The sequence below is a fragment of the Ammospiza nelsoni genome, chromosome 3, assembly GCF_027579445.1.
Source record: "Ammospiza nelsoni isolate bAmmNel1 chromosome 3, bAmmNel1.pri, whole genome shotgun sequence".
Classification (NCBI taxonomy): domain Eukaryota; kingdom Metazoa; phylum Chordata; class Aves; order Passeriformes; family Passerellidae; genus Ammospiza; species Ammospiza nelsoni.
In genome coordinates, this window is record NC_080635.1 from 13,858,302 (window position 1) to 13,876,519 (window position 18,218).

At 38.2% G+C, this 18,218-nt stretch overlaps 1 protein-coding gene across 3 annotated transcripts in view; it reads left to right on the forward strand.

Moving 5' to 3' along the window:
- MAP4K3 (mitogen-activated protein kinase kinase kinase kinase 3) overlaps positions 1–18,218 on the forward strand; it is a 65,435-nt gene that overhangs the window by 8,245 nt on the left and 38,972 nt on the right. For all 3 annotated transcript variants that reach the window (XM_059467801.1, XM_059467802.1, XM_059467803.1), the window contains exons 3-12: positions 2,030–2,120; positions 4,782–4,846; positions 7,090–7,145; positions 9,918–9,965; positions 12,067–12,109; positions 12,755–12,827; positions 15,158–15,289; positions 15,581–15,643; positions 15,725–15,806; positions 15,910–16,020. In XM_059467801.1, the coding sequence (XP_059323784.1) occupies positions 2,030–2,120; positions 4,782–4,846; positions 7,090–7,145; positions 9,918–9,965; positions 12,067–12,109; positions 12,755–12,827; positions 15,158–15,289; positions 15,581–15,643; positions 15,725–15,806; positions 15,910–16,020 (764 nt within the window). The remainder of the gene's footprint in view (positions 1–2,029; positions 2,121–4,781; positions 4,847–7,089; positions 7,146–9,917; positions 9,966–12,066; positions 12,110–12,754; positions 12,828–15,157; positions 15,290–15,580; positions 15,644–15,724; positions 15,807–15,909; positions 16,021–18,218) is intronic.

Here is an 18,218-nt window from a genome sequence, read left to right on the forward strand (position 1 = left end):
ATCAAGTCCGCTTATTGAAAGAAGGTGTAGGAAAAAGTACGCTGTTCTAAAAAAAATCATGGCAAACAAGATGTAAGAGGAAAAATGTAATTGGAGAACAGTTAAGTGAAAGCTGATTAAAATTTCATTGCAAATTGTGGGTTTTTTTGTCCTGTGTTTGACCCATGTGTTATAAAAATTTCTGGAACACAAGAAGACAGCAAGGCAAAAAACTTGCCTGTTAAAGAGTAGAGGAAGAACTAAAAAGAAGGATGAAATAATAGCTGAACATTAGTATCTGGGAGATTGAGTACATTTCCTGAAAATCTTTTGGAGAGTCTGATTAGGACTTCACTGCTAGATTTATGCTTGCACTGTGCTTCTATGGTGATTTCACAAAGCACATGTGCCCTACAGATCAGTTCTCAGCCTGCAGTCTGTTCTATTAATAAGAGCAGGCCTGTTGAATAGGATTTATCTGGGGAATAAAACATCCAGACTTTTTTTCTAACTGCTGGTGTTCCATTTCCAGATTTAATGTTGGGGTGTGTGTAATATTTTAACTACCTGGTTTGATCCTTAAGGTCTGTTTGGGAAAGAAGGTATTAAGTTTTTTCCATTTTTCCCCTTACAGTTCTGGATGGGGTTATAAATATTGTGTTTTCACAGTACATACACATTTAAAAGTTCAAGACAGGACAGTATGTAACTAAGTAGTTCAAAAAGTGTGTGTTAATCCCACTTCTTTTCCTCACACTGAAAGTGCGATCTCAGATGCTCCTGTCTGCTCTACTTCTTTGTTTTTCTTATGTCAGTTCCCATTGCTGGAGTCCTTGGCTGTGCATGATATGAGTTACCAATCCAGCTAGGTGTGCTGTGGGCAGAGCATGGGGATGCCCTGGGGAAACCTGTCCCTATGCTCTGGTGATGGGTGAACAATTGGCATCTTGCACTTCAGTATTTTTTGGCAGCCTTTGGACACCTGAGTGGTGCTCAGAGAGTAGACTTCAGCTGCCCAGTTTTGGAAGTTTTGCAGATCAGTGTACAGTGTGCAGACTGGGGGTTAGCAATGTTTAGGGACTTGTTTTAAGGCTTTATGCTGCTTTTATTTTGAATGCAGTGAAAATGCTGATCACACACTGGAGGAATTGTGTCCTTTCAGGGAGGTCCACATGTGAAAATAAATTCCTCTGTTCTTTAGTGTCTGTGTGTTTAAAAGTCTAGCCAGGAAGCCATCAGCAACACACCACAGATAGATGTTAGCTTGCAGCTTATGATTTGAAATTTGCTGTCAGTTAAATAAAATACATGGGAGTATCATGTTTCTGGTTATAAATAACTCAATGGATAGGTCATCAGTATGTTAATGTTCTGGGAAAAACATAAAACATTCCCAAAAGAAAAACATCTCAGCTGTGTGTTAAGTTTCACACATGATTTTCTCAGTATACACATCTGTAAGAACCTTTAATAGAAAGACTGGGACAGCCAAGGTTGCAAATGGTGAGATTCAGGTAAATGTCACCCCTGTGTCAATGTTTTTTGGATGTGAGTTACAGTCCATAAATTTACATTCTTATGGGGTCTACTGAAATGTTGCAGCAGCAGTCTACTAGTGACTGGTTTTGGGTTGTTGTTTTTTTTTTTTTGTTGTTTTTTGTTTAGGAAGATGAGCTAACGAGAATGGGCATGTGACCAAAAATAGCAAAGTTTTGTTGTGTTTTTAGGAACCCAGGCTATTGGCAGGGCTTATACAGATGGACACAGTGGAGTCTCAGGGAAAATAAGGACTTGAGAAAGAGCTGTGGCCAGTATTGTAAGAGCTGTCAGCAAATGTGAGGTCCATCTGTCCCAGAATGAAACTTCAGAATATCGTTACTTACTGCTAAGCCCTTGCTAATAAATACTGATTTACAGCTGATTTATGTCTGTGAAACTTGCAGATAATTAGTCCTAATTGCTAAGAATGTTTATTTTATAAACATGTGCTGAAAGTTAAGATGTGACTATAACCCAGGCCAAAGAAAATACCCGTTCTACTGCATTTCAGGAGAAGATTTTGCTGTTGTGCAGCAGGAAATCATTATGATGAAAGACTGTAAACATCCGAACATTGTTGCTTATTTTGGCAGCTATCTCAGGTACAGTTTGTTTCTTTTGTTCGCTTAAAAATGTGTCCCTGTCCCCTTGTAAAGGACAAATCTATAAGGTGACATAGGCACAATATAATTTACCAAGTATTAATCCACTTGTGTATTTTTTTCATTCACCTTCAAATCTCTTCTATTTACTACAGTCTCTCTCTAAATAATCTTTCTTCCAGCAAAATTGTTCAGTGACCACATAGTCATGTTTTCTTGCAAATAAGTTGATGCTTAAAAGCTTTGAATTTAATATATAAGTGGAAAATTAAGCAGAAGTATGTCAAGTATGAAGTGTCTGTGTATATGGTATCTTTTAAATCTGTTTCAGTAGAATGTCTGTTTTTCCAACTTGTGAACTTCTGACCAGAATGTGAAGGTTTTGTGTTTGTTTCTGGAGGTGAGGTTATTTGCATTGTAGAAACATTGACAAATGTACTCAGTTGTCTTACAGCTACTTCTTTTAACCAGTTGTAGTGGGAACAGATTGCTTAGCATAACTAATAAAAAGCTGCTTCTGGTGATATTTTAAATTTCATATGAAAACAGTGCAGAAACAGCTACTATTGTTGCACTCAACTTTCTTGACCATTTTTGTATTGAAACACTCCCTCTTCTGTGCTCAAGCTGGAGGTGAGAGTGCTTCTTTTTTTTTGTCTGGGCAATCAAGTCGCTGTCTTTCAGATGTTTTGCTGCATTTTGTTTTCCAAGCATATTTCAATGCTAAGAAGAATAAGAAAAAATACCATGTCCAATATTTGCTAGTCATCAGCATATTGTTCCCCAAGGATTTCTTCTGTTTGTGTAGGGATTTTTCAGACAGTGACATTTCTGCCTTCCTGTTGGCCTGGGTGTTAAGTTGCAGACCCTCGATGGTACTGTTGGTCCTGTCTCTGTTTTGCTTGCTGCTCAGGCCATATGCTCTGTAGAAAGACTCTGCACTGTTACTCTTGGTTGGTACAGGGATCTTCTCCTGTCTCAAAGTGCTTAGGCACAGTGATCAAAGGCTAGATTGAAACTAAGAAATGTAGTCACCTCTTCTGATCCTCTTATGTTCTTTTTCTGTTTTCTGTAGGGCTTTTTCACACTGGGAAGTGAATACCCAGTAAGCAAGTGAGAATTTGCAACACTTTAGTGCTTCATGCCTCTTACTTTGCTGGGAGAGTTCTGGCTTCTTCCCACTTCCACAGTGCTGCTACTTTTGTCAGCAAACAGGATGCAGTCACATGGACCCATGAGTGCCCCCAAAAGTGTCCCTATCTTGAGTCCTGCATCATTGTGGGGAGCAAAGAAGGGACTTGCAGATGTCTCTTCAATGATTCTTTCTTACTCAGCTTTCTTCCATGGGTTGTCACAGTGCTTCTGTGCCTGGCTTTGGTCAGCTATTTCAGTGGAAAGTTTTAATATTATTTCAAACAAGGCTTTAATTGAGCCCTTGAAATGTATGGAGTTAACAGCCAGGGAATTCTGCTGCTTAAAACTCCTGTAATGCTTGGACAATACCTTTCCCACCCCTAGAGGAAGCAGCTGGGAATGTAGCTGTGAGGACCATGTGCACTCTGGGCATAAAAGGGGAGGAAATCCAAGACAGACAGAATTCTCCCTGGAGCAGCAGCTATTCTAGCTGTCACCTGCTGCTGAGAGCACTTGCAGTTTGCAGCTCAGGAGATAAGCTCAGCACTTCCACCACGGCCTTGCAAAAACCCTGACACAAATGTCTCAGCTGTTCTAACAGAGCCTTATGTGTGTAAGACATGCAAGGCCAGGTCATCAGGGAGCTGCAGAACAACCATCAGGCCTTCCTTTGGTTCTCCTGTGTTACTGTCTGCTCTGAGGTGGATGTATGGAGTTCTTTTTTTCCACCTGAGTGTTTTGTTGGCCAGGAATGACTAGGCAAGTCCCAGATTTTTTGCTCTGTACAGTGCCTTTTTGTGGCCACATCTCACCAATGAAAATTACTGAGTGAAAATAGAGTTAATGGCCATGATAGAAGATACCTTTAAATCCTTCAGCCTGTTGTCTATTCTTGGAAAACACCTTTTGTGGAGGTACAGTGAATCACACTGAATTGATTCCCTTAGTAAGGGATGAAGAGCTAAATAACTTCCCTTCTGACCCTGCCACCAAAAATATCCATGGGTTTTTTTGAAGGAAAAGTCTTTATCTGAGCAGGTACTTACCCACAGCATGGGCTGTGCTCTCCCTAGCTTTGACTAAAGCACTACAGTTTCACTTAATTTGCTGTGAAAGAAATTTAATTGAGAGACTCCTTGGGCTTTTTGTTTTGTATTTTTTTTCTTGTTTGTGTTAACTCCTATGCTATGAAAAAAGTGGAGAAGTGAAAATAAGGAAGAAATAAGAACCCATGTCTGTTTTGTCTCTACTCTCAAAAAAATGTATTTCAACAAAAATCAGTGTGAATGTTTCACTAATACTGTTTTTATTGCTTCATTAAAGTAGAATATTTTTGACTTTTTCATTAGTTACTGTTTAGACAGTGAAGTGTCACATAAGGACTAAATTACACTCATTATTTGACTTGTACTTTCTATAATACAGAGCATGTTGTGTTGTGCTTTATAGTGTTTGAGTCCTCTGACTTATCTTTTACAAGTGCTCTGCAAATCTGACAGCTAATGAATGGTTTTATTCACTCTTTAGACGAGACAAGCTATGGATCTGCATGGAGTTCTGTGGAGGTGGCTCTCTACAGGATATTTATCATGGTATGTCAAGACTTTATTCCTTAAAATCTAAGTACAGCTTAGTTTCAAAAATTGAAATGATTGCAGTGTTTTGGAATTAGAGGAGAAATTTTAGTATCCATAATAATTTATTGAAGGTCAATTTTAGCTTATCTTTTACTTAATTGCTTTGGGTTTTGTAAATAACATTAGTGGGGTGGGGCATGGGGGTGTACAGCAGAAGTTATTTCCATCCTTCAGGGGCTCATATGCCCCTCATTGCTTTTCGAAGGCTGTAAAATTTTTGGCAATATTTGTAAAATATTTTACAATCTTACATTGTAAAAAGAATAAAATGTTGTCTTGATGTGTTGTCTTGCTTCATAGCCATTTTGTTTCTGAGCTTTTGACGTTTATTTTAGTGTAATCTATACCACTTCCTACAGAAACCTAGGTATGTGGATTGATTAGAATGGATGCTCTTGTCCTTTGTAAACTGTTTGGATGTTTGCATACCAGTATTGTATTCCATGAGGGTATTTTTAAATTTTTTCAGGGTTTTTTTAGGCTGGATGTGTGACATGTGAAAAGCAAGGGTGGTCTCTATATTTGCTTTAGGCTTGGCTTCAGTGAGCAGTCAAAGAAACAAGGGCTGTCTGTGAATCTGTTGGATAAAGACAGGATCAATCAACTGCTTGCTATTTTTCAAGAGACAAAATCAGTTTTGAAGGACTTTATTGCCCTGGAATTAAGACCTTTGTAGGAAAGGAGTATGCACTAAATGAGTAATGGCTTTGGAGTTCTCAGGTGATGTTTTTTATTGAGGAAGTCTATCTATATTCTAACTTGTGAAGATTTTACGTGTGAGGGTCTCTTGTGCGTAAGCAGCTTTTTATGTTTACCTTGGGTGCAATTAAAAGCAGCACCAATTCACGAGTTCCTGCCATGTTCCTGTCGTAGTCGTTTGAGTGTGGCCTTGGTGATCCTTTAACTCTTTGCTAATTTTGAGAAAAGCATCGTGTTTAATAGGCTTTGTTTTGTGGAACACCTGTAGAGTAGGAAATGAGCTCATGCCACATAAATGCCTGAGCAGATGTCTACAGGAGTGGCTTCCCGTTGCAGCTGATTTTTGCCTTCTCTGCTGGTAGTTAGAATGGAAGGTTCTTTTCTGCTCTTCGTTATGTTTTAGAGAGTCCTATTCCAGTTGAACTATAGACCTCTGTAATCTTGAGTCATTTGAGTTAATCAGAATGAAATTTCTCAAAGCAGAAATAGGTGCCTAGATCCGCCTGCTGTGGGTGCCAGTATATATAGTTCTGTGTGGGTTTGGAGCTTTTCTTTCAGAAAAGAGAAGTTGGGTGTAGACTTACTTTGAAGATAATGTTGCATGATACTAATATTGTAGAAGCTAAGCAGTTAGATTCTTTAATCTAGATTTGTTCTTAACTTTCTACTCCTGCAGTGTCCTCTGAGAAACTCCATCCACCTTCTCTTTGTTTTCGGTGCAAAACCTGAAAAGCTTACAGTCAGGACTGCATTTCCTGGTCTTAAACCCCTTTAATTTCAGGATTAAAGTCCAGTGACTGGAACGAGTCACAGACCATTCCTTGCATGCCGCTCGCTGTTTTGTTTGCGTGTTTGTTCAGAATTTAATTATTTTCCTCTAAGAGACTTGAGTGAAGTTGGACCCTCAAGGGAGAGGAGGATTCCTCCTTCCCTTGGGAAAGTGCTGAACCTGCTTACAGGGGGAGTTTGAGAAGGTGCTGGGTGTGGCAGGTCCAGGAGCAGCAGTGCTGCCAGCTGATTTCAGAGAAAGACTGAGAAGCTGGAGGGAACAGTTTCTCTGGCAGTGGGGAGGATGGAAGGAGAGATCAGGTCACAAATGGTACAAAGAACTGCCCAGGGCTCAAAGGGGACTGAACAGAGTTGGCTGCAGCTCTGAGTCACTGAGTTGAAAGTCCAGCCCTCTGTAGTAGAACACAATGGGTTTGTTCAGGGGAAAGAGTTAGGCTTAAATCATTACTTGTGCTTCTTTTTCCTAAGTACTGGGAGATTTAAATACAGAAGAATTAGTAGTTTCCATTCTAACCGTACTGAACATTTTTGACTTTAAAAAATGCTATGATCTTTAGGTGCTCAGTCTGGGATAAAGACTAAGCACATTAACTTAGAGACTAGTAGTGTAAGGTCCTGTCAGTTTGAATGGAAGTAATTGAGGTATGAATTTGGAATGGGCAGTATCTTACCCAATTTTGAGATTTTTTTTCTTTTTCCTTCTATTTCAGTGACTGGACCACTATCAGAGCAACAGATTGCCTATGTTAGCAGAGAAACACTACAGGTAGTGTCTCCTCAGGTTCTTGTGGTTGCCTTTTAATGTAAAAGTATTAAAAGTTAAGAATAAAAGCTACAAATAATATGTGATGCCATGGAGATCTGGTAACTGGATGACACAGCGCTTTTCTCGGGCTTTTGAGGAGGTCCCATATTAAAGCCTAGAAATTTACATAATTGCATAACCTCAATTACCCTGGATCATTTGAAGAAAGCTCTTGTCATCTTTCTGCTGTTAATTTTATTTTTTTTTTTTTAAAGGGGGAAAGCAGCATGTTTTCTTAATCTGTATTTATGGTATAAATTAGATACTGCATGTTTGAAGGAAAATTACAACACTCCATTTTGCATATCTAATAATTGATCTGTGCCAATAGGAAAAAAAAGCCTGTGTGCTTGAGAGGTTGAAGTCATTAGCCTCTCCTTGTGGGTTTGCTAGCTTTCATTTTTCTTTCCTAAGTTACAGGTTCAATACAGCAGTAAAACTTAACCAGAGACTGCTTTTTTGACGGATGTCTTACTTCCCTCTGAGAGAGCAGTTCTTGAATTGTAGTGAAGGCAAACCTGTTGAATGCCATCAGCTGAGATCTGCTGCCTCTCACTCTTTGAGGATGGCTCTGTTCCAAGCCATGTCCCTTGGTTGTCACTTAGCATCTCCCTGTGCTATGCCAGACACTGCTGCCTTCTCACTTGCAGGATGTGGCGCTTTTTTTCACTTATAGATCAGGCTTGTGTGACGGAGCGTTTAGGGCTCTGAGTCTTTAAACCCTTTTGTTCTTAGTCACTTGTAGAATGGTTTGCATTAAAAGGGGCCTTTAGAGACCCCCCCCTGCAATGAGCAGTGACATCTTTAACTAGAGGATGTTGCTCAGAGCCCTGTCCAACCTGACCCTGAATGTTTCCAGAGATGGGGCATCTACCACCTCTCTTTGCAGCTTCCAGTAGTTCATCAGCATCACAGTAAAAGAATTCTTCCTTATATGTAATCTGAATCTACCCTCCTTTACTTGAAAACCATTACACCTTGTCCTGTCACAAGAGCTCCTGCTAAAAAATTTCTCCCCATCTTTCTTATGAGACCTCTGCACATCGGCCGAGATGCCCTTGATCCCACTGTCTGTATCAGCAGTGGAACTACTAAAGTGTCTAGTGTGGGACCCTGAGGGACACCACTTGTCACTGTGGACATTGAGCTTGTTTACCACTGCTCTCTGGATACAACCATTTAGCAATTCATTACCCACCAAATAGTCCATCAGTCAATTCCATAATCTTAGATATGGAGGAGTGAGTAGTCTGGAATGGAATTTATTAAGCCATTTATTTGTATGGGAAGATATCTTGGTTAATATGTATAAATTGTATGTGAGAAAAAAGCTTACTGTTTTGTGTTTTCTAAATGTTATTCATTGACCCATTTTTCTATATTTTAAATTGTATGTAAATACATGTTTATAATACTCTGACCAAATATAATGCATGTAGTTTCAGATATTTTGTTGCAGCTTATAATGGAACACCATTTTCTCAAGTAAGAAGTCTGAGAATATAGGCTGTTGTCCATCCACAGAAGTAATTTGTCCAACATTAATTTTGCCACCAGTGTCCATGAATCCAGAGTCTCACTTGGATGCTGATGTTAACATTCAGTTGCTGTATTTAGAAGTCCATTGAATCCTCCATTTTCAAAATATACCTGCTGTCCATTTTGCTGGAATCCATGAGATTTGATTCTGAAAAGATGGGTCTTTTAAATATGACCTTTAAAGTAACTGTCTCCAGACATTCAGTTTTGAAAATGGTGGCTTCACATTGTTCCAGGGCAGTACTAAAAGTGTGTGAATTAATGGCCTTTGTATGCCAGTAGCATCCAGAGATTTAAGGAGTGTACATGGGACTCTGCCTAATGCCAGTTGTTGCAGTGGTTGGGTGGATGCTTTGATTAATTACAATTTAAATTTTGCAGTCAAATCTCTTGATGTCTTGCATGAACTGGCAAAAAATAACGAGTCTTCACATGGGTATTTCTCATGAACATGGAGCCTTGTGAAGGTTCATGCTCACAGAGCAAGGAAGATGTTTGTGTGTGATTTTTCTTCTGGAAGAGAATTTTAGAGATAAGCCTGGAGTGTCCAAAGTGACACAGTCTCTGATTTGCCATGCAGGGATTTGGTTCTACAGAATTCTTCCAGAATTTAAACTTAGTTTCTAACTTGTGTTAAGTCTTAAAATGTTTAGGTATGAGACCCAGGGGCCAAATGCTTTTGCAAAAATCCATGAAATAGAGTTGAACCCAAAGCACTGCCTGCCAGCATTTCTAGACTTGATTGAAAGATGTAATGATACAGGAGGTAGCTTTACTAGTGGTCCAGTGATCTGACTGCTGAGTAGAAGACTCCTAGGCCATTTGCCAGTAATTACTTTGGTCTAAAAAGGTGACAGTTACCATGTCCAGAGAAAAACTCGTTTGGCGAATATTCTTCTTCCAGTAGGTGTGGTGACTGGTATTACTTCCATCTATCCTGTGTTTTAGATAAATGTCTAAATATCTTTATACAAAGTTGCTTAGGAATGCTGCTTTGTATAAAGATATTAGATATGCTGCTGTATCTGTTGAATCTGCAAATTTACAGCAAATTACACTGAAGTATAAAAAATGTTCTTCAGTCAGTGAGTCATTTAGATGATTAAATTGGATCCTAAATATATGTGGTAATGAAATAACTGTATGTCAAATGAAAAATGTTGGACTAAATTACTATTTAAATATTTTATGCAGGGACTATATTACCTTCACAGTAAAGGAAAAATGCACAGAGATATAAAGGTAAGTAATAACTGAAGGTTTCTTTGGTGCTTTAAAAATAGGTTACATCACCTCCAGTGGTCTTTACTGTTATGTATCAGTTTTCAGTACATTTCTGAATATGTAGGGATTTTTAATCTGTTAGAATGAAATAAAAGTTTCTGCCCAAGGCAAAAAAAAAAAAAAATCTTGCTTTAAAATATATGCAAGGAAATAGTTTGTTCTTTTTCTTGGAACCACACAAACTGTTTATGTGGACCAGGGCTTTGGAATTTAGCCACAAGCTGGTGTCCAGAACAGTATGTGTTCACATGGCTTCAGGCTGTGTGCTCTGTGCAAAAGAAAAGTTTGCTCTTCCCACAGCTTTTCCAGGGAGCTCCATATATCCTTCTTTTTGAACTAGCTAGTGAGCAGAGCTCTTGTTTTGGCTTCTTGCATGGTGGTGAGCAGATTGCAGGGCAGAGGCTGCTGTTCTGTGCGGTTCTTGGAGACTGCTTCTGTCCCCTCCCTCGCATGCTAAAAATAGAGAGGGTGCTGCAAATCAGGCTATTAGTACTGACTGACTTAAATCTCCATCTCAGCAAAGCTACATCAAAAGTGGCTTGTTCGGACTCTTATATTCTGTTATAGTTTCCTTCTGGTGCTTCTTGTTGACTTTTTGTTCCTGAAGTTTTACTACCTAGTCTTTCCAAAGCCCTTCCAAACCTGGCAAGCTTCCTCCTGGAAATCTGACAGTAAATCATCATATTCTTTTGTGGTGTTGTGTGCTGGTTTTTTGGCTGGTTTTGGTTTCTTTTTTTCCCCAGCAGCTTTAACTGTAGTTGCCTTCATGCAGCCTGATTCCAAGTTGTTCTCAATGACTGCAGAAGAATATGTGGGTTTTGAGCAATCACAAAAGTAATTTGGGCTTTGAGCAATCACAAAAGTAATTTCTGAATGGAAGATTACTTCAGGCACCAAAGTTAAATGTTTTCCACTATACTTTATAGAATGCTTGTAAGGACACAGTCCATAGATACTTTTTCTGAGCAGAACTGTGCCAATAAATGCTTACAGTGCTTACATTGTAAAGAGTTTTTTTTTAATCTGTTCTCATGAGCATGGAAAAGTACTGTCTTCATCTGCACATTGCCTGACTGCTGAACTGTTTTTGCTTCCCCCAGTAGCTAAGTTCCATGTTTAGAGTACCTGTCCTGTTAGCTTGAAAGGTGAGCAAGGTCAAGAGCATGTAAGCAGGGCTGTTACACTGTTTGCCAAGCTCAATAACTGTGCTTGTGTAGCGTGGGCCAAGTTAGCTGCATTTTATTGCAGGCCTGACTTTTCCTGCTCTGGGAAAAGCCATAATCTGTAAAACCACACATCTTTGGATGTTCATCTCTGCTGCCTTTCCATCTGCCTGATGGGCAGCGCGGTGCTGATGTTTGGAACTGTGTTTAGCCAGCTCTAATCTTCACTCAGCTCAACCTGTACCTGGGTTCAGTCTTCAAATCAGGTTTTTCTCAGTCCTTTTATCTTGTAATTTTGTAATACAAACCTCTGCTTTGGGTTAATTTTGGTTATTGAACTGAGTGGAACACACAGCCGCACAAAAATGACCTCTCCAAGTCCAGCAGGAACAGAATCTCTGTTGCATAAGGACGGAAGTAGCTTTGCTAAATGCTTGATTATTGAGGCAGGTCCTTAAGGCTGTAATTATAAGCATGGCTCTCAAACAAGACAAAATGAGCTCCTACTTATGAAAAGAAAATGAAATTGTTTCCACTTTGACCTTTTGAGTTCCTGTTTCCTTTGAGTCATTGTAAATAGAAAAAAGTAAGAATTAATCAGCACAGGCAAATATTGTTTATTGAGAGGTTTGTGTGCAATGCAAACTCTGTAGTACTATAGGCTTAACTAAAAATTAATGAAAAACATTGCATATACAAGGAGATTTTTTAATAACAGACTGGCAGCTTGATAATTTCACAAACATTTCCTTGATAAGGCTGCAGGTTTATTGAACGCAATTCTTGCTTTGTCTTCAGCCCCTAATTTGCTGTAAGATCCCACATATATATTTTTTTAATATTGGATTGGAGGAATTGGCATGTTTTAATTCAAGTAAACTTTTCTTTTTTTAAAGGGAGCAAACATTCTTTTAACGGATAATGGACATGTAAAATTAGGTGAGTTAATATACCTTAGTGCTTAAAAATTAATCTTTTTATGTGCTCTAAGAAGCAGCATGCTCTGTTTTGTTTAATGAGGTGATGGTTCATGCAAGGAATTACTGAATTTCAGAATTGTTTTTATCTTGCTGGTGGTATCTAACTGAACCATCGAGTTAGTATCTGAGGATTAGTTGGAGTAATTTTGGAACGGTGAGGTAAAAGACCTACTATTGTAAAGGAAAAAAAAGTCAAATCACAGGGGTTTATAAATTTTTAATAAAATCTACCATCCAGAGTCCTTAAATGTGAAATCTACCTTGAAAGCTTAGCTGAAAGAATCTCTTTGGTAACACAAAATGAGGTGCTCTGTCTTATCAAAACCTTTAATGTACCTGTTAGTTCTTTTGTGTCAGCCTGCTCTTCCTTGTGTGTATGAGGGACATTGGTGTGCATATCTGGCAAGTGACTGAGGGGAGGTGACCAATGGTATCTGAGACAGACCAAGTTTCTATTATTTGCTTTTGTTTTTTTATTTTTTGTTAAATATTTCTAGTATATTTAAGGACCTCTTAACAGTGGGGAAACCAGACTTGTGTTCATTAACAATTAATTGCATCAAATCATTTAACTGTCATTTTGTTTTTGCTTTTTTTTTAATAGCTGATTTTGGAGTATCTGCACAGATAACAGCTACACTTGCCAAAAGGAAATCCTTCATTGGCACCCCATATTGGTAACTGTTTTTTACCTGACCATTAATGTAATGGTAACACATATAATGCTGTTGAAAAATTGTGATAAAGGCATGCTCTGTCATTCCTGGGTAGACTAACCTCTAAAGGCTGTGTCAGACTTCTGGTGATCATATCTGTGTTACTTATTCCAAACCCTGAATTAGCTGAGTGTCAGAGAAAAGGCTTTAATGCTCTGAAAAGTTGAAAGGCCTTGTAGTGCCATCACTGTTGACTAATTTATCTTCATTTAGTAAAACCTAAAAACTAACAGCAATGTTGCTTGCTTTTAACTTAAAGCAAGTTTAATCTTGCTTTTAATTTTACATGGTTTTTATTCCCTGATTTTTCATTTTGGTATTTTATGTTATTTCCCCTCCAGCCTAGATGTAGCTTTTCTACTTGATGAGTTTCCTTTGTCTTCACAGATCCACAGACTTTTGCCACTTGTGGACTGTTTCTCTAAGCCATTTTCTCCCTTTTTTACCTAAACTGATTGAATTCTGTGATACAGTTCTACCTCTGCTGCATCTCTATTCTTCCCCATTAAACTAATGTGTGTAATTTTTCTTATCTGAAGTTCTGCCTTTCATTTAATCCTTTTCCTGCTGAAAATTGTCCCCTTTCACCTTGAACTACATCAGACACATTCTCTTCTGTAAATCAGCACTTTTGTAATATGTTTCACAGACAAATACTAAAATTCTGTAGTCTGACAGCATAGTAGGTGCAAGATAAAAATACATATAATGAAAAAACCCTATGTTCAAGTATTGACTAGAAATAGCCAAGCACAATATTTTTAGCATTTTTCTTCGCACCAAGGCTTCACTTCCCTTTCAGAATAGCACAAACACCCATCAGTCATGATTATGTGATTGGTTTGTGTATCTTTCCCAAGAAGTCTGGGTGACCTCAGTGCTTGAAAGTCCTGTAACTTTCAAATCCTGCCAGGCTTCTCAAATGACCTTAAATAATAACTTTGAAAGTATTACATAGGTTAAATGCTGATGAAAAGCATTCGTTGTTCTTTGCAAAGCTTCTGAGAGATTTGAGAGTAGAAGCAAGGAAGCAAATTTTTTGAGATTGCAGAGAAGAAAATTTAGTTGAAACAGGCCATGTGAAGGTTTTAGTGGTCATTAGATCTACATGTGTCTCAAAGCAGGTGAACTTCAGTGCTAGTAACCCTTCCATTTAAATGTTTAATTCATGTTCCCCCTCTCCTGTGGTAACTCCCTCATTTTTGATTTAGAGTGATGGGGATTTTAATGAACTCTGGAAGAAATGTCTAAATATAGTTTAGTTATACAAACATGAAGTGAGTTCTACCACCAAACCTGCTGATGCTTTCAGATCTACAGATAAGGAGTGGAAAGGGCCCACAAGGGTCATTGAGTCCAACTCTTAGCCCTGCACAGGACATCCCCAAGTGTCACACCATGTGTGGGAGAGCATTGTCCAAACACTTTTTGAGCTCTGGCAGGCTGGGTGCTGTGACCACAGGATATCTGTATTTGAATAGTGCTTCAGTTGAGATGCTGCTTGATGATCTCCTGGAGCACTCTCGAAGTGACTTCATCTGTGTTACATTTTTGAGTTATTTCGTGCTACTTTGCAGCTGATCAGGACTGATAAAGCTTAAAGCTAAGAAATACTAACATGTTGGCCACCTTGTAGGGCTACATAGGACAATCAAATTCATAATTCACTTTGGCCATTAAAAACATGTGACAATTCCAAGTGAATAATTTCCTTTAAGTATTCCTATTTATGTGCCAGTTATGTTTGTTCATTTTTGCCACCTGAGAATGTGAAAACCACTTTGTTGACATAAAGAGATTACCTGACATGAGTGAGACAGACTTTACAAACAGGGAGTGCTGTATACAGAGGTGACAATGAGTCTTATGTTTTCAGGGTACAAGAAAGCTGATATTTTATTGCTTTTCCTCTTGTTAGAATTCTTCTCTTCAAAGTCAGTGGATCACTTTCTGGGCAATATGTAAATTTGGGTATTATGTGGATTTTATTGTAGTTGAATAATTATACTTCAGCTCTTTGGTTGTTGAGTAGTATTTAGTCTGAGACAGATTGATTTCATCCACTTACTCCTGAATGGCCATTGTAGAAACTGCCTATTAGTCATTATAAGATAACTGAGGGAAACTTTGGGTGTACATTCCATATTTTTTTAGACACTCACTTGTGTGTGTATATCTATAATATACTGTGACCTTATCAATTGAGAGCTTTAAGGAAGAGAATACTATGTGTACAAAGAATGTTAGATTTGTGGTGAGAAGTTTACCTAGAAATGTCTCTTACTGTTCAGGATGGCACCAGAAGTTGCTGCAGTAGAAAGGAAAGGTGGCTATAACCAACTGTGTGATCTGTGGGCAGTTGGAATAACTGCAATAGAGCTTGCTGAACTTCAGCCTCCAATGTTTGACCTACATCCAATGAGGTTAGTGAAGGGTTAGAGCTTGGTGGGTAAATTAAGTAATCCATTTGAAGAAATGTCTGTGTGTGCTCGTGGGTTTTGGGTGTACTGCAAGGGCACTGGGCCGTGAGTGTTCTGAGCGAACAGAAATTGGACAGAAATTGTAGCAACTCCTTCTGGTGCATAAATGTATAAAGTCCTGGTTGAGTCTCTCAAACTGATGTGGCTTCTTCTTGCCCATTAAATAAAGTGTTTAATAATTTATCTCATGTATTACAGCATACCCACAGAAATGGTGTTGTTCTTTTTTTTCAGAGCACTTTTTCTAATGACAAAAAGCAACTTCCAACCTCCTAAATTAAAGGACAAAATGAAATGGTAAGTGCTTTTTTGTTTCAGTAGATAGTGAATGTACTGTACTTGGAAATTGATTTTAATGTTTAGCACTTCGTTTTACAGGTCCAATAGTTTCCATCATTTTGTGAAAATGGCACTTACAAAAAATCCTAAAAAAAGACCTACAGCTGAAAAGTTGCTACAGGTATAAATTTATGTATGAGGGTCTTTTCTAAAGTTATAAATTGAAAATATGCTTAGTGTGAGTGGCTGGAATTTTAATCTCTGTGTTTCCCTCTGTCTTTCAGCATCCCTTTGTTACCCAGCCATTAAATCGAAGTCTTGCCATTGAACTTCTGGATAAAATGAATAATCCTGATCATTCCACTTACCATGATTTTGATGATGATGATCCTGAGGTAGGAATATCTTCTAATCATAGAATCAGAATACGTTTTTGTTTGCCAGCAAAACTAAATTATTGTGATTTATTGAGCCCCAGAACTTTTTGTGATCTGGGAATTGTCTCAGGGGTTGCTTTTACTTTTAGTTGTGCTGCTCTTTCACTCATAGAGGCACTTAGCAAAAATAATTATATTTTTGGGAAGGGAAGATTGAAGAAAAAGAGATTTTACTGTTTCAAAATTGTTGAAGAACAGCAATGAACAAAATTTTGAAGCATTTATGTGATATGTTTCTCCAGTCCTGAGTTCTGTCATGCATTCTGCTATATGTTTCTTTGTGAAGTTATGTTTCCATCTGCAAAGAAAGCATTCATAAAACTGAGCCATTAACCTGTGTAAAAGTGAATGATCCTGTAGCTGATTTTTTTCAATAGGTTGATGTGTATATTTTGCAGATTGTATTTTTCCATCTTAGCATACTCTGAAACTTGATTTCACGGTTTTATCAAAGAGTTTCTGATTTTCTGCTCAAACAGCTGGGAAAAAGTAGTCTGCTTATGTAAGATGATAAACAGCACAGGACTGAAGTGTTTAATAAATAAAAGAGATAGATATTCTCTTACTCCATCCTGTCTTCATACTTCCCTGCACATTAGTGAATACTTTTCAAATGTTTACAGTTCCCTGATGGCCTTTGCTTTTAAAGAAAAAATGTAATCCTTTTAACACAAATGCCATTGATTCTTTAATTACATATTTTTGGTTCTCTTTAATGGGTAAACTAATCTAAAAATGCCTTCAGTTGAAAAGAAGCTTAAAAGAGGCAACTACTTTAAGGGACTAATTTTCAGATTTTACAAGTTAAATGAGCTTTTACCCACTTGAACAGCAAAGACCAGCTGACTTTCACCAAGTCTTTCTTAAAAGCTAAAATAAAAAGTGTGGGAAGAAGCCAAAGTGAAATAGATAATTTTTTTGTGTTATGGAGTGCAGTGCTTACGCATTTTTCAAAGAGGAAAGAGATGAAGACGTAAGGATGAAATAATTGTCAGTACTTCCAAAAGCAAATGTACATGGTGGGAGTGGGAGAAAAATTTAGTAGTTTTTCTGATTAAAAAAAATTAAAAGTCAAACAAACAAGAACTCCATAATGTGGTTGACTTTCAGGTCACTTAAGAGAAAGGTGTCTGATTCCCCATGGAGTTTGACTGAGTAACTTGGATCTTCTCACCATAAGCTCTTTACTGTCCTTTAGTTCTCTCTCTGCTCAGTGATGAGTGAGAGCTGTGAGGCCCTTCAAGAGGTGTTTCTTAGCTTAAAAATTAGTGTTCACTCTCATATGTCTCTTGTGAGTTACCATTAAGTAGACTCTTCTGTTGTCTGCTGTATGATTTATCAACTATCCCATAATGGAGTGTGGTATCAGGAGAAAAGCTGTGCCTTTACTGGGGAGAAGCTCAGCAAGTTTTGTATTTCAGATGATAGGCAGGGCAATCTTGGCATTGTGGTCTTTCTGATAATAAAAACAAATGAAGTAAGAAATGTATATGCATCTTTTATGCACAATTTACCATTCTTCAAAACTCACCTGCTCACAGAGACAGCTGGAGATGTTAATTTAGGGATTGGCCAGTCCTTTGCTTGTCACAATTGCCTGAATGCATCCATCAAAATTCAAAAGTGACAAAATGTGGTACAACATAACATATCCAAAACACTGTTGAGAATTGAAAGCTTCAGACCTACTCCCCAATTGTTTACAGCTATGGATTTTTTTGGGTGGTGGTGTTTATGTTTTGAAGTTTTTTGGTGGTTTGTTTTTTCTTTTTTGGAGATGAGAGAGCTTTTCTGTCTGTCAGTGGTCTTTGAAGGCAGGTCTGCTGCCCACTGTGGTGACAGGTCTTTACTTGGCCTGTGCTGCTTTTAGGGTGATGCAATCTGTTACTGCTAGGATAGTCTGCAGAGTTGTGAAGTACATCTGAATTTGCCACCACTTTGAGGAGTATCATGTTACATTTTTAAATAATTCGAAACTCAAAGGTGAAGTGTTTAATGTGTGAAAACTAAAACCCATCCCATTATTTGGGTATAATTAAAAAGGTTCTTCTGTTCATGCAGCTGTTGTTCATTTAGCAACTGTATCTGAAACTGGCATTTCCAGTATTTTTCCCTACCCCAGGTCATGGAGGGCTTCACTTAATTTCCCATTCAGC